Source organism: Dipodomys merriami, unplaced genomic scaffold (assembly GCF_024711535.1).
Source record: "Dipodomys merriami isolate MVZ:Mamm:240054 unplaced genomic scaffold, mDipMer1.0.p SCAF_68, whole genome shotgun sequence".
In the NCBI taxonomy this organism is placed as follows: domain Eukaryota; kingdom Metazoa; phylum Chordata; class Mammalia; order Rodentia; family Heteromyidae; genus Dipodomys; species Dipodomys merriami.
The window spans coordinates 3515082-3528744 of record NW_027206268.1 but is presented as its reverse complement, the minus strand read 5'-3'; the positions used below and the strand labels follow the sequence as shown (position 1 = coordinate 3528744).

Genomic DNA, 13663 nt, shown 5'->3' with positions numbered 1-13663 from the left:
TGAGTCTTTTAAATAATGTCTATTTTTATGTCTTTAGATGGCTGTGTAAGGGGGTTGAGTTTTAACATATCCATTTATCCTGGTCAGTCTCCTCCTCCGTCATTCTTCCACCACCATCTACCGTTTCCCCCACTGGTGACACGGAGTTCTCCATTTCTTTTTCACATGTGCACATCAAGTATTATTACTGTATTTGTCTACTCTTGTATTTCTATTCACCTATCCTCTTCCCTCCTACCTGTTCCCCACCCCCATTCTAAATGTGGTAATTTTATTAAACTGTCTGGCAGTTGTTGAAACGTTTACACTATGTAATTTCACTACTGTGCATGCGGTACTTTACTCAGATTGCTTGTTTGCATATGCATATGCTTTTGTGTTTGTTTGTATGAGAGGTTGTATTTTAGGCCTAAGCATGTGTGAGAGAAAACATAAAACCTTTGTCTTTCTGGGCCTGGCTCTTCACTCTGTATGATACCCTCTGAATCTCATAATGACTTCCCTGTAAATGACATAATTTCATTCCTCTGACAGCGTGCTAGTTCTTAATTTAAGATGTTTTGGGCACTTTACATATAACTGGTGAGAGCACAAATTGGAAAAGTAATTTGGGAAAACAAAGAAAAATATTGTTGCCATATTAGAATGCCTGCTAGACAATTGGTCAATCTGGACATTGGGGAATGTCTTCTCCCTTAGCTTTGTTCCCCACATGTTTACCTAGGTCACAAGACTCTTCTTGTTAGGCTTTAGGTCTAAAAGTCAGTTGAGGGTAGGATACCAGTGGCTCATACCTGTAATCCTAGCTATTCAGGCAGCTGGGATCTGAGGATTGAGATTTGAAGCAAGCCCAGGCAGGAAAGTCATGAGAAGCAGCTGTGGCTCTAACACTATCCTCAAGCACAAAATTTCAGAGACAGTGCCCAGCCCATCTGGTTGTGTGTGTGTGCACATGCACATGCACGTGCACATGGGTGAACATGTCACACAGTTGATGAGTTCTTTCCTCTCTGGTTCTCACCATCACTGCTAGCTGATGCATTTAGTACAGCTGAGCCTTCAGCATTCTTCTTCTTCTTCTTTTTTTTTTTTTTTTTTTTTTTTTTTGGGTCCGGTCATGGGGCCTGAACTCTGGGCCTGGGCGCTGTCCCTCAGCTCTTCAGCTCAAGGCAGCGCTCTACCACTTGAGCCACAGCACCACTTCCGGCTTTTTTTCTTTTTGCTTATGTGGTGCTGAGGAATCGAACCCAGGGCCTCATGCATACAAGGCAAGCGCTCTACCACTGAGCCACCTTCCCAGCCCCTCTTCTTTTTACCTTGTCCTGCCACCATCTTTTTGTAATTTTCAAAGAAACCTTCCAGATACTAATGTGATGAGATCTGAAGATGGTATTATGTACAGAAAGTCTTCCTTTTTACTTGGAAGAAAGGAGTGGGTTCTTCTCCAAAAAAGTTGCTAAAAGAAAGGGTGTGCTTACCCCACAATGGGTAAAATTGGAAAAAGCTAGTACTGGTAAGATGGTGTAGCCCCTGAAAATCCAATACCGTATTAGATTTTACTATACTTGTTTAGAAAATTAACAGTCTGATCACCCCTGACATATAAATTACGTGTAAGAACAAGTCTGCTGTGGGTTGGAAAAGAATAGATTCATCAAAAGCTATGTTTCTTAAGATTGAAGCATATTTACTTGGTATAAATACAGAGAAAATGTTACAACTATTTCAATTAAATACATTTCATTTGATCCCACCCACAACTCCCACCCAAGAAAACTTCACAGAATCTTAACTGGAATGCCCAAAAGTTGAACTTGCCTCACAACGTTGGGAAAACAGTTTGTCTCTATAGTAGTATATCTTTGTTGTTGTTCTTGTAACTTTTTTTTTTTTTTTTAATTTTTTTGGCTGTGGGATTTGAGTTTAGGGCACTGTCCCAAGCTTTCTGCTCAAGGCTAGCAGTCTACCACTTTGAGCCACAGCTTCACTTCCACTTTTTTTTTTTTTTAAATTTAGAACATGAGTCTTACTAAAATTGTTTTCTGCTGGGATGTAGCTCAGTGGCAAAGCGCTTGCCTAGCAAGTGCAACATCCTGGGTTCGATCCCCAGTACCAAAAAAGAAAAGACAAAAAAAAAAAATACAGTTAAAATTGTTTTCTTTTTTAAGCAATTTCCCTTAATATTTTCACCTCTCCTGAATCCTTTTCTTAGTTATTTTTAGTTGTGAAGGGGCTACATATGCTTTAATTTTTAAATTACAGCAACTACGATAGCTATTTATTTATTTATTTATTTATTTATTTATTTATTTATTTATTTATTTATTTATTTATTTATTTATTTATTGTCGGTCATGGAGCTTGAACTCTGGGCCTGGGCACTGTCCTCCAGTTCAAGGTTGGCGCACTACCACTTAACCTATAGTGCCCTTTTCAACTATAGCCATTTTATATGTTTATCTTTTGTCAGCTATCTTATCAGATTTTTCTGTTATTACTGTATTGAATCACTTGGTTACATCAATCTTGGGTATTTCAATAACTAATTATATTTTAATCTTTGTCTTTATTTTTTACCTAGATCCCATCCCTATCGAGCCCTAATTTTCCTGGAAATTTATATTAGGATTGACTTCAGAATTTTATCACATACCATTTTGAGATCTAGAAGTATAACTATTTGATTTTTCTCCTTTATTTTATTGATAAATTCAATTACTTGATTTCAGGTTATTGAATCATTCTTTACATTTCTAAAGAAACTGCATCTTGTTGCATGTGGTGTCCAGTGTGTATACACTACTAATGGATTAGGTTTTCTGATACTCAGAAAGCTTTTATATCTATTGAAACTGGCTTAATTTTTGTGATGTTTTTATAATATGGGTTTAATATTATCCATATCTACTTAAAATTATTGAACTTTGTATTGTGCTCTTATTATGAACAAGTCATTGAGACCCACTAATATGTATTTTAATAACCTTAGTAAAAAGAGGGCAATCTGCTTTTTATTTGACTACTAAAAATAGTTTAAGGTAAGTAATTTTCTTGTTCAAATAGACCCCACACACACACACAAAAACTTTTTGGAAAATCTATTTGCTATAATACCAAGATTTTAGAGCTTTTCATTTTTATATTTTTTTTCCCACAGTCTGTGGTGGACGACTGGATTGAATCATATAAACAAGACAGGGACATCGCACTTCTGGATTTAATCAACTTTTTTATCCAGTGTTCAGGATGTCGAGGTACAGAACGTTAAATAAATGTGTACATTGAGCTGGTCAGTCTAGTCATGTGACTTTTCATCTCCCACTAGTAATATATAATTAATCTTAGAAGTGTGTTCTGATCTTTTTCTGATAAAGAAAAAACTATTGTAATTTAAGGATATTAATTTTATTCAGTTTCACCCCATATGTTATTACATTTCTATGTTTCTACAGATTGTGAGTGAAAATCTATCTTCATAGTTTTATTGATTTTTATTCTTTTTAGATTATAAGATAAAATCTTATTTGTATGTCAAATTTATATTAGGAAGTGTGCTAGCTGTTACCATTTATTATTTTTACCATTACCAGTAGTTCAGTCATTATTTTTATACTTTTCTACTTTGGAAGCTCAGCTAAGTTTAGCTTAAAAACCATGAGTATCAGAATTGGGTTTTAAATTTATAATGAGTTGGAAATTCCTAAGACAATTTGCAAAAATAAAAGTCTACAGTTATTTTAATAGCCCACTACTATATATTTTTCTTTTCTAGGTATATCTTAACAGGTTAAATATTGTAGATGGGAAATCAGTTGGTATATCACTGTTTTATGATTTCCAGTAGAAAAAGAGTAGTGATCTTTTATTGAGATCACTGGTCAGAATGGCGTCTCTCAAAACTAAATCTACTTTATTGTTTCAAGACTAGGTAGAACTTTTCTTAACCAGATATTCCAAGATTTATTTTTAAAAATCGACTAACAGGGTTTCATTATGTTAATGAATATGGTAAAATATAATAGATTAGGGAAAATTCTTGTTACACTTTACCCATTCGTGACGGCCTTCAGCATGCAAAAATTATACAAAAATATCTTGTTAAAGTATTATCTAGAGCTGGGTGCTGGTGGTGCACACCTGTCATCCTAGCTACTCAGGAGGCTGAGATCTGAGGTCAAAGCCAGCCCGAGAAGGAAAGTCCATGAGACTCTGATCTCCAATAAGCCACTAGAAAACCGGAAGTGGCGCTGTGACTCAAGTAGTAGAGCGCTCACCTTGAGCTGAAGAGCTGAGGGACAGCACCCAATGCCAGAGTTTAAGCCCCATGAAAAAATGCATTATCTAACTTAAATGGCAAAACATTATAAATTTAGGACTCAGATATCATGGCCCATCTTCAGTTTTACTTAGGATATTACACAATTTCTGAGTATAATACAATAAGAAATAAAAAGAGATTAAAATGAAAAAAATTATCAAATAACATAAATTTCATAATATCATATGACATAAATTTGAAATGATAGTATTGAGCATTATTAGATTACCAGTGATAGAAATTAAGCTCATCATGCCCATTAATATTCAAACACATGAGCAGCTCTCAATGGTAAAATACAAGTCAAAACAGAGGTCCAGGTTGTGGTAGTAACAAATATGTAATGTTTTTAAAAAATGTCATAATAGCAAACCAAATTTTTGAGCCCAGGATTGCCAGAATTAACCTCACCTAGGAGCACATATTCAGGGTTCTTTGAACTTTCCCACTTCGTTGCCCCATTAACGTCTTAGTAATTTTTTTTTTCATGCCACCACTAGGCTGAGAGAAATTAACTTCAGTTCCTTTTGTTAGGCAGTTATATCCAAACTGTCCTAACAGCTTGCTAGTCATTTACAAAAGCAATGTATGAAAAGTTGTATTCTGCTTCTGTATACCCATCAACTACTAGTAACTTGTGCATGTACCTGTTGGGTATTATATAAGTCCTCAGTCCTTGGAGGCACCCACATTTTCCTTTGGTTTTTCTGTCAGTGTTTGTGAAAACTGAGCTTCTCAAACATAAGATACTGTCCAGTCTGTATATTTTGATGCTGAAAATGTGAATTAATGATGCTAACTAATAAGGTTTTTGTGTTGCATAAGAAATACCAAATAATGGTTATAAATAAAATACCCCCGGGGGCTGATATAAATCTGTGTGTGTGTGTCCCAAGGCATTCTCAGTACATAGTTTGGCACCCCGCCTCTAACTAATAAATGGGAGTTATTATACACACACATCAAAACTTCTTTGTTCCTCTGTGGAATAATTTTGAAGTATGCATCTTGCCTTGACTTCCAGAATTTCTAAGGACTGGAGTTAGGCTCCAGAGGATTGTGGTAGAGTAGTTTGGTTTGGTTTGGTTTTGGTTTTTGTGCTGGTCCTGGGACTTGAATTCAGAGCCTGAGCATTGTCCTGGAGCTTTTGTGCTGAAGGCTAGTGCTCTACCACTTGAGCCTCAGCTCCATTTGCAACTTTTTGGTGGTTGGTTGGAAATAAAATATCACAAACTTTTCTGCCCCAGCTCTTTGAACTGTGAGCATCAGATCTCAGCCTCCGGAGTAGCTAAGATCACTGGTGCCCGGCTCACAACATGTTTCTTATTGTCCAATTTTCTTTACTAGTTTTATATCCTTACTATATTATCAGTTTTTGTTTTTTTTTTTTTTTTTTTCATTTTATTTTTTTTTGTGAACATACTGTACAGAGGGGGTTATCAGTTTTTTGTTTTGTTTTGTTCTGTTTGCCAGTCGTGGGGCTTGAACTCTGTGCCTGGGCGCTGTCCCCTCAGCTTTTCAGCAAGCACTCTACCACTGAGTCACAGCGCCACTTCTGCTTTTCTGGTGGTTATTTGGAGATAAGAGTCTCCCAGACTTTCCTGCCTGGGCTGGCTTTGAACCGCGATCCTCAGATCTTAGCCTCCTGAGTAGCTAGGATTACAGGTGTGAGCCACCAGCGCACAGCCTGTATTAATCAGTTTTTAATGGACCTGATACCTTTGTCTAAATTTCTGCAATTGGGAGATAGAACTAATATATTTCTCATTTACTAATAGGTGTTTTCAGAATTTAATGAATTCTAACCTACTTACATGTCTGGGATATATAGATAGTTAAGTATTACTAAATTTTATTTATTTATTTATTGGATGTGGGGCTTGAACTCTGGGCCTGGGCACTGTTTCTCAACTCTTCAGCTCAAGGCTAGGGCTCAACCACTTGAGCCACAGCACCACCTCTGGTTTTCTGGTGGTTAATTGGAGGTAAGAGTCTCATGGACTTTTCCTGCCCGTACTGGCTTTGAATCGTGATCCTCAGATCTCAGCCTCATAAGTAGCTAAGGTTATAGGCATGAGCTGCTTGCACCTTAGGTACTAAATTATTTTTAGTTGTAACATTTTATATATATAGTGGACTGCTCAAAATATGTACAAACAAGTTTGTATTAGGTATCCCCATGTAGGAAGAATTCACATTAAGAAAAAGAGCATTGCTAGGACATCACAGAGTTGTTGTCTCCCCCCCCCCCTTCCCCCAATCTCTCTGGTGTGACTGTCATCATTACAGCCATCTTTATTTCCCACTGAGATAAGTACTGCTTTGATTTTGTAATGGTTACTCTTTCTCATAGCCTTACCATTAGTGAATCTGTTCTTAAGCAAAATAGTTATGCCTGTGTTTCTTTAGCTAATAACTGTACCTACTCTTATTTCTTCTGCTAAAGCATTGTTTATGAGATTCATCTCATGTTGCCTATACAATACTTACTGATTCTTGTTGATGTGAGGCAGACAATTCTTAATTGTGGTGGGTTTTCCTGTGCATTATAGTACGTTTGCCAGTATCTTTGACCTCTGCCAAATTAATGACCAGTAGCACACTCCTTTCTGCCCTCCCTTAGCCTTGGTGGCAGAATTTGACAAGTGTCGCTTTAAAGGAAGATTGTTTTGTATTAAGAGCTACTGTAAGAATCCATTATGTGAATACAAGTTTGTTTATCCTTCCTATGGGTTTTGTTTGTTTTTTTGAGAACAAATAATTTTTAATGGGGCATTAGTTTTTTTTAACAAATGCACGGAAGGATCATGCGGTGCTTCCTGCGTTAGAAACAGTCCTGGGCCACAAGCGAGCGCGTTCCTTGGCAGCAGCCCCTGTGGCGGGCGGCTTTCAGCTCACCTTTGTTGTTTACTATACTTGCAATTTCTGAAAAAAGTTTTTTTTTTAAAATTTCAAACTTTTGGAAAATATGAACAATGCTACTGTGAGCTGCCTTTTATGCATGTTATTTTGTTGTCCCTGCACAAGATTGTGTAGTTTGTGGGAGGAATGGAATTGGTGTGCTATAAAAGAGGTAGCCTAGCCAGGCTCTGGTGGCTCACGCCTGTAATCCTAGCTCCTCAGGAGGTTGAGATCTGAGGTCCTCCTCCCCCTCCTCTCCCTTCTCCCCCTCCTTCCCCTCCTCCCCCTCCTCCCCCTCCTCCCCTCCTCCCTCTCCTCCTCCCCCACCCCTCTTTTTAAATTGTGAAAATACCATTCAGAGGGGCTACAATTACATGGGTAAGTCCCTAAGACTCATATCCAGTGAACTACTAGAAAATTGAAGGGGTGCCAGGGCTTTTAAGTGGTTGAGCACTAGCCTTGAGCAAAAGAACTCAGGGATAGCGCCCAGGCCCAGAGTTCAAGTCCCACCACCAACCCTCTCCCCTTTCTACATCATGTCAAATTTTCCTCAAGTGTGATATCACTTTAAATTTTCAGTCAGTGTCATGGAATTCAGTTGGGTTCATGTCTTTGCTCTCACATAATAAACACACCTTGTGTGGATTTCCAATTATCACACTGATTTTAATTTTTGTTATCCTTGCTTGCTATTGAGATTGAGTACTTTTTCACATACCAGAGAGCCATTTAGTCTCTTTCATGAACAGTTTATAAGTTACTGCTCTTCTTTTTATTGTTATATATAATTACCATTTTGTTTCTTACTGCTTTCCCCCTTTCTTTTTTTTTGGGGGGGGGGTCCAGTGGTGGGGCCTGAACTCTGGGCCTGGGCGCTGTCCCTCAGCTCTTCAGCTCAAGGCTAGCGCTCTACCACTTGAGCCACAGCACCACTTCTGGCTTTTATTCTTTTTGCTTATGTGGTGCTGAGGAATCGAACCCAGGGCCTCATGCATGCAAGGCAAGCGCTCTACCACTGAGCCACCTTCCCAGCCCCTCCACTCCCAGTTTTAAACTGACAACTGTGCTTGATTTATTACAATTAGACATTTTTATTTATTTATTAGCAAGACCATATTATCCATACATGCAGATACACTTTTCTGTTTGTTTTCCATTTCAAGTTTTTATTTATTTATTTACTTTTAAGGGCATCTGGGCCTGAATTTTTTTTTTTTAATTAGACCAGTTTCACTTAAACCCATACTTACCCTGAACTTATGATCCTCCTAACTCAGTCTTCTATTGCTAGATGCAGGCCTATACCATCAGGCATGGTGAAAGACATATTTCTTAGTTTTCAAACATGAGAGTTTTCTAGCTATTGTATCGATTTCCTGTTTCTTTGAATTTGAGGCCAGGAAGAAAAATGAACCATGTAGTTTTTGTCTCTTTTAATTTGTGAAATTGTTTTTTAAGGTTTGTATGGATGGGATTTGCAGGTGTTTTTAAATTATTTTTTAAATTTGTGTTTCTTGTGCCTTTGGCCACCTGTATTATGTATTTTTGTTGGAATATGTGCATTGTTAAGATACTTTAAACATTTTACATCCTAATTTATTATATGCGTCTTCTGACAGTTACTGAGAAGGGTGCGTTAAAATCCCACATCATAATTATAGGCTTAAGTATTTCTCCATGAAATTACTATTCTTTCGCCTCCTCTTCCACCTCCTCTTCTTCTTCCACCTTCTTCTCTTCCTCTTCCTCCTCCTCCTCCTTTTGTGCTACCTTTTCTCATTTGGCTTTTTCTGCTCAAGGCTGGCACTCTATCACTTGAGTCACCGCTTACTTCAGCTTTTTGGTAGTTAATTGGAGATAAATGTCTCACAGGCTTTCCTGCCTAGGCTGGCTTGGAATCTTGATCCTCAGATCTCAGCTTCTTGAGTAGGTAGGATTATAGGTGTGACAGCACCTGACTCTTGCTTCTTTACTGCCCCTCCCATTCTTTACCCTTCTCTTCTGAATTCTTTCCTTTTCAGTAAACACTTAGGTTAAACTAATTACAACTCAAATTGTGAATATTTAAGGTATTTATTTAAGGTATTACTTATCTCTGGCTTTGCTTTTTAATGTTTTTATTTAAATAATAAAGTGTAGCATGTTCTTTGTTTCTCTGATCCAAAAATAGTCAAGTGCTATACCACTTGATATGATACACTGGTTTATTTTCTTTATAGCTAAGCATGTTAACCTTTTTTTTCCGTGTATTTGAACAATTCATTTGACTATTTATTGGGATTCATATTTTTGTCTACTATTTGGCTCTTGTTTTTATTTTAGATATTCTCTATCATGTGTATTTCAGACAAAGATTTTTCTCTTCCATTCTGTAGCTGAACCAAGATACACGGTCTTGTATAATAAATAAGATGCTTGGAAATAGGACGGTTATTCCAGTAATTTATGTGGCGAATTCCCTTGTGCCTTTTCTTCCCCACTTAGAAATTAAACTTGGCTGTTCTTTATCACACACTGTTTTACCCATGGCCCCATACTTGAGAGGCATTGACCTTTTGTTTCAGTGAGTGCTTTTCCATGCCATGCTGTGAATGGCCAAGAGTCATATGTAGAACTCATTGTCATTCTTCTATCTCTATTCAGTTCTATATGGCTACAATATTTTGGTTGGCATTTTTCTCTAATGTATAATTATTATCATCTTGAATTCTTCAACTCCCTTAAATTGCCTAAAATTTCAGGCTTTAGTCCACAAAAATACATACATGCAATTTTCCAAGATGGCTTTTTTTTAAACCCCTATCCAGTTCTCCCTCCCTCCTGCCACTTCCCATTCTAGAGGTTAAATCCGCATCCTCATGTGCTCTGAGCTCTATGGAAATCTCTATCACTGAGCTCCATTCCTAAAACATCATGAAATCTTAAGTCATAGTGAGTAGTGCTATCAAAATAATAGAGCTATGTTACAAATACTTTCAAGAGTAAATTTGTTTCCTCAACATTTCTTTTATGCACGAGCACTTAAGATAGTGTTATTTTAAAGGTTTTTTTTTTTTTTTAAACTTGGTGAATACACTTTAGAGGTCTTTTTGGTTTTCTTTTTTTCTTTTTGCTAGTCCTGGGGCTTGGACTCTGGCTGTCCCTAAGCTTTTAGGCTCAAGGCTAGCGCTCTAACACTTGAGCCACATCTCTACTTTATGCTTTGGGTGGTTAGTTGGAGATGAGAATCTCATGGGCTTTTCTGCCCAGGCTGGCTTCAAACTGTGATCCTCAGCTCTCAGCCTCCCAAGTAGCTAGGATTATAGGTGTGAACCACATGTGCCAGCTTCCCTTAGAGGTAAGCATAGTTTTAGTTCTAGGCTGTTTATATGGCTCACATTTTGTTATGCTGATTAACATTTAGTAAATTTCTGAAATAACATTTGGTAAATTTATTTGTTCTTGAAATAGAAGGAATTCCCCCATGTAGTTTTAAGAAAATAGTTAACACTGACATATTTTTCCCCCCTATATTTTGGTTTTTCCTGTCTGAGCATTCACTTTCATGTGTTACCTATCTGTTTTCAAGAGAAGGAATTCCTGGGTGGGGGGATGTTTGCGTTTGTTTTTGTGATTTTTATTTTATTTTAGTGAAAAGTGTTAAAGGCTGCCATCTAGGGACAGACTTGTTTTTTGAGATAGAATCACTATCACTTTCATTTTCAAAGCATTCTAAAATAACTTTTTAAAAATGTGTCTTGATAACTTCTAAGGCTAAGTCTTACCCTTGAGCATGTGTTACCAGGCAGATCACGTGCATCCCACAATACTCACAATTAAGCTTGTGATTTAGTTGTGACTTGGGGTGAGGGCGATGTCCCTGAGCTTGTTTGCTGAAGGCTAGCACTCTATCACTTGAGCCACAGCACTACTTACTGGTTTTTTTTGATTGTAGGAGATAAAGTCTTTGGGACTTTCCTGACTAGACTGACTTATCTCAGCATCCTAATTAGCTGGAATTACAAGTGTGAGCCACTGGCATCTAGCACTTGCATGAGCTTTTAATTAATACTTTTTTGTTTTAAGTTATTTACATTTCCTAGCCAAAAAAAAAAAAAGCCAAAAATTGCTTATAGTACCATGACTTTACCTGTAATCTTAGATCTACTTGTTAGAAAAGTCATTTTGTTTTTGGAACAATCTCACTATGATCCCAGCCTTGCTTTGATCATGGACAAGTCATTATTTTCATCAGCATGTTTGCATAGCTCTTAAATGATTGTCTGAAAATTATCTCTCAAATTGTGTTGAGCCATTGTCTCTTTAACGATTTAAAAGAAAATTTGAAACTACGTTAAAATTTAGATTTCTCTGGCAATGATTAAATGTATGAAGCAGGTCTGTAGTCATATTATGGCTCGGCTAGGGGAGGACTTTGCTCCTAGAAGAATGGTTCACGTGTACATTGCTGGAGTTCTGAACGCCTCACCACAGGGGTCTCTACAGTCTGCCTGAGTGTCTTTATGGTATGGCTTTCCTGAGAGCTTGGAGAGAGGGAAAAAGAGTAATAGCACACTGGTTCAGTCAGTAGTTTGGGGCACATAGCAACAACTAGATGCCCCCAGTAAATGTGAGGTCACCGAAAGTCTTAAGTAGTGAGAGGTTGAGGATATTGGGGAAAGAGGAGCATCTTGGAAACTGCTACCAAAGACTAAACTAGTAACTGCAAAAAACCTTTAAAACTCAGTGGAGGGACTGGGAAGGTGGCTCAGTGGTAGAGTGCTTGCCTTGCATGCATGAGGCCCTGGGTTCGAGTCCTCAGCACCACATAAGCAGAAAAAGCCGGAACTGGTGCTGTGGCTCAAGTGGTAGAGTGCTAGCCTTGAGCTGAAGAGCAGAGGGACAGTGCCTAGGCCCAGAGTTCAGGCCCCACAACGGACCAAAATAAATAAATAAATAAAATAAAGGGAAAAGTGACTCTGTGGCTCAAGTGGTAGAGCACTCCCCTTGAGCTGAAGAGCTCAGGGGCAGCGTCCAGACCCAGAATTCAAAACAAAACAAAACACCAAACAAACTACAGACAAATTTTGGGCTAGGAATGTAGCTTATTGGTAGAGTGCTTGCCTAGCATGCATGAAGCCCTGGGTTTGATTCCTCAGCACCACATACACAGAAAATGTTGGAAGTGGCGCTGTGGCTCAAGTGGTAGAGTGCTAGCCTTGAGCAAAAGAAGCTCAGGGACAGCGCCCAGGCCCTGAGTTCAAGCTCCAGCACTGGTTAAAAAAAAATAGATAGATAGATAGATAGATAGATAGATAGATAGATAGATAGATAGATAGATAGATAGATAGATAGTGGATGCTATGTTGAAAATAAACTTTACAACTTGTGGGTGGGGATGGGAGGAAAAACTAGGAGAGAGCAAGGAAAGAGTTAACATTGTCCAAAAAGAAATGTACTCTCTTTACCTGACCTACATACTGTAACCCCTCTGTACATCACCTTTATAATAACAATAAAAAATTAAAACCTCTAAAATTACATATGTCATATGATTTTGGCTTTTGAAAAATGATAACCGGGGCTGGGAAGGTGGCTCAGTGGTAGAGCGCTTGTCTTGCATGTATGAGGCCCTGGGTTTCAATTCCTCAGCACAACATAAGCCGTAAAAACCAGAAGTGGCGCTGTGGCTCAAGTGGTAGAGCGCTCACCTTGAGCTGAAGAGCTGAGGGACAGCGCCCGGGCCCAGAGTTTAGGCCCTGCGACTGACCAAAACAAAAAAAAAAAAGCTAAGCTCCCTGCCTCAGTCCTGAGGCTTACACTGGCCTTGAGGGTTTTGTGTATGTGTGGGTTGTTTTTTTTTTTTTTCTCAAGGCTAGTACTCTACCATTTGAGCCAAGCTTCGCTTCTAGATTTTTGGTGTTTAATTGGAGTTAAGTGTCTCATAGATGACTTTCCTGCCTAGCTTTGAACTTCAGTTCCCAGATCTCAGCCTCCTGAGTAGTTAGGATTATAGGACGGAAGCACCAACACGCAGCTGAAAAGTAAAACCTCTTGAGAAAATGAAATCATACATTTATACTGGTTTTATACTCTTAATGAATGGAGAAACAACAAAATCTTAAAACTGACAACTGCAATTTACATGCGCTAGTTTCTTCATGTCTCCCTGCTGAAATTATACTCAAATCTCTTAGGATAAGACTGCTGACACTGCCATATGCATTTGGATTAGTGAGCCAACATTATTATTTCTTCCTAGAAATCCTATTTGATTATTTCTAGTAGGATCCTATTTGCTTTTCTCCCTTGAGACTCTTAAAGAAAACCTGTGTTTTCAGAAGTGACTTTTGTAAAACTTCTTATTTTGAAAAGTAGTAATGGAAATGCAGATTCTAAAATACTGGAAAAAGAGTGGATTCTTCTGCTTATCTATAACTTATATGACAAATCACACATTATGTT

The 13663-nt window shown here is 38.0% G+C and overlaps 1 protein-coding gene across 5 annotated transcripts in view; it reads left to right on the top strand.

The window, feature by feature from the left end:
- Stag1 (STAG1 cohesin complex component) overlaps positions 1–13663 on the top strand; it is a 189755-nt gene that overhangs the window by 88776 nt on the left and 87316 nt on the right. For 4 of the 5 annotated variants that reach the window (XM_070005473.1, XM_070005474.1, XM_070005475.1 and 1 more), the window contains one exon: positions 3158–3254. The exons of the other annotated variant lie outside the window; for it this stretch is intronic. In XM_070005473.1, the coding sequence (XP_069861574.1) occupies positions 3158–3254 (97 nt within the window). The remainder of the gene's footprint in view (positions 1–3157; positions 3255–13663) is intronic. 5 annotated transcript variants of the gene reach the window in all.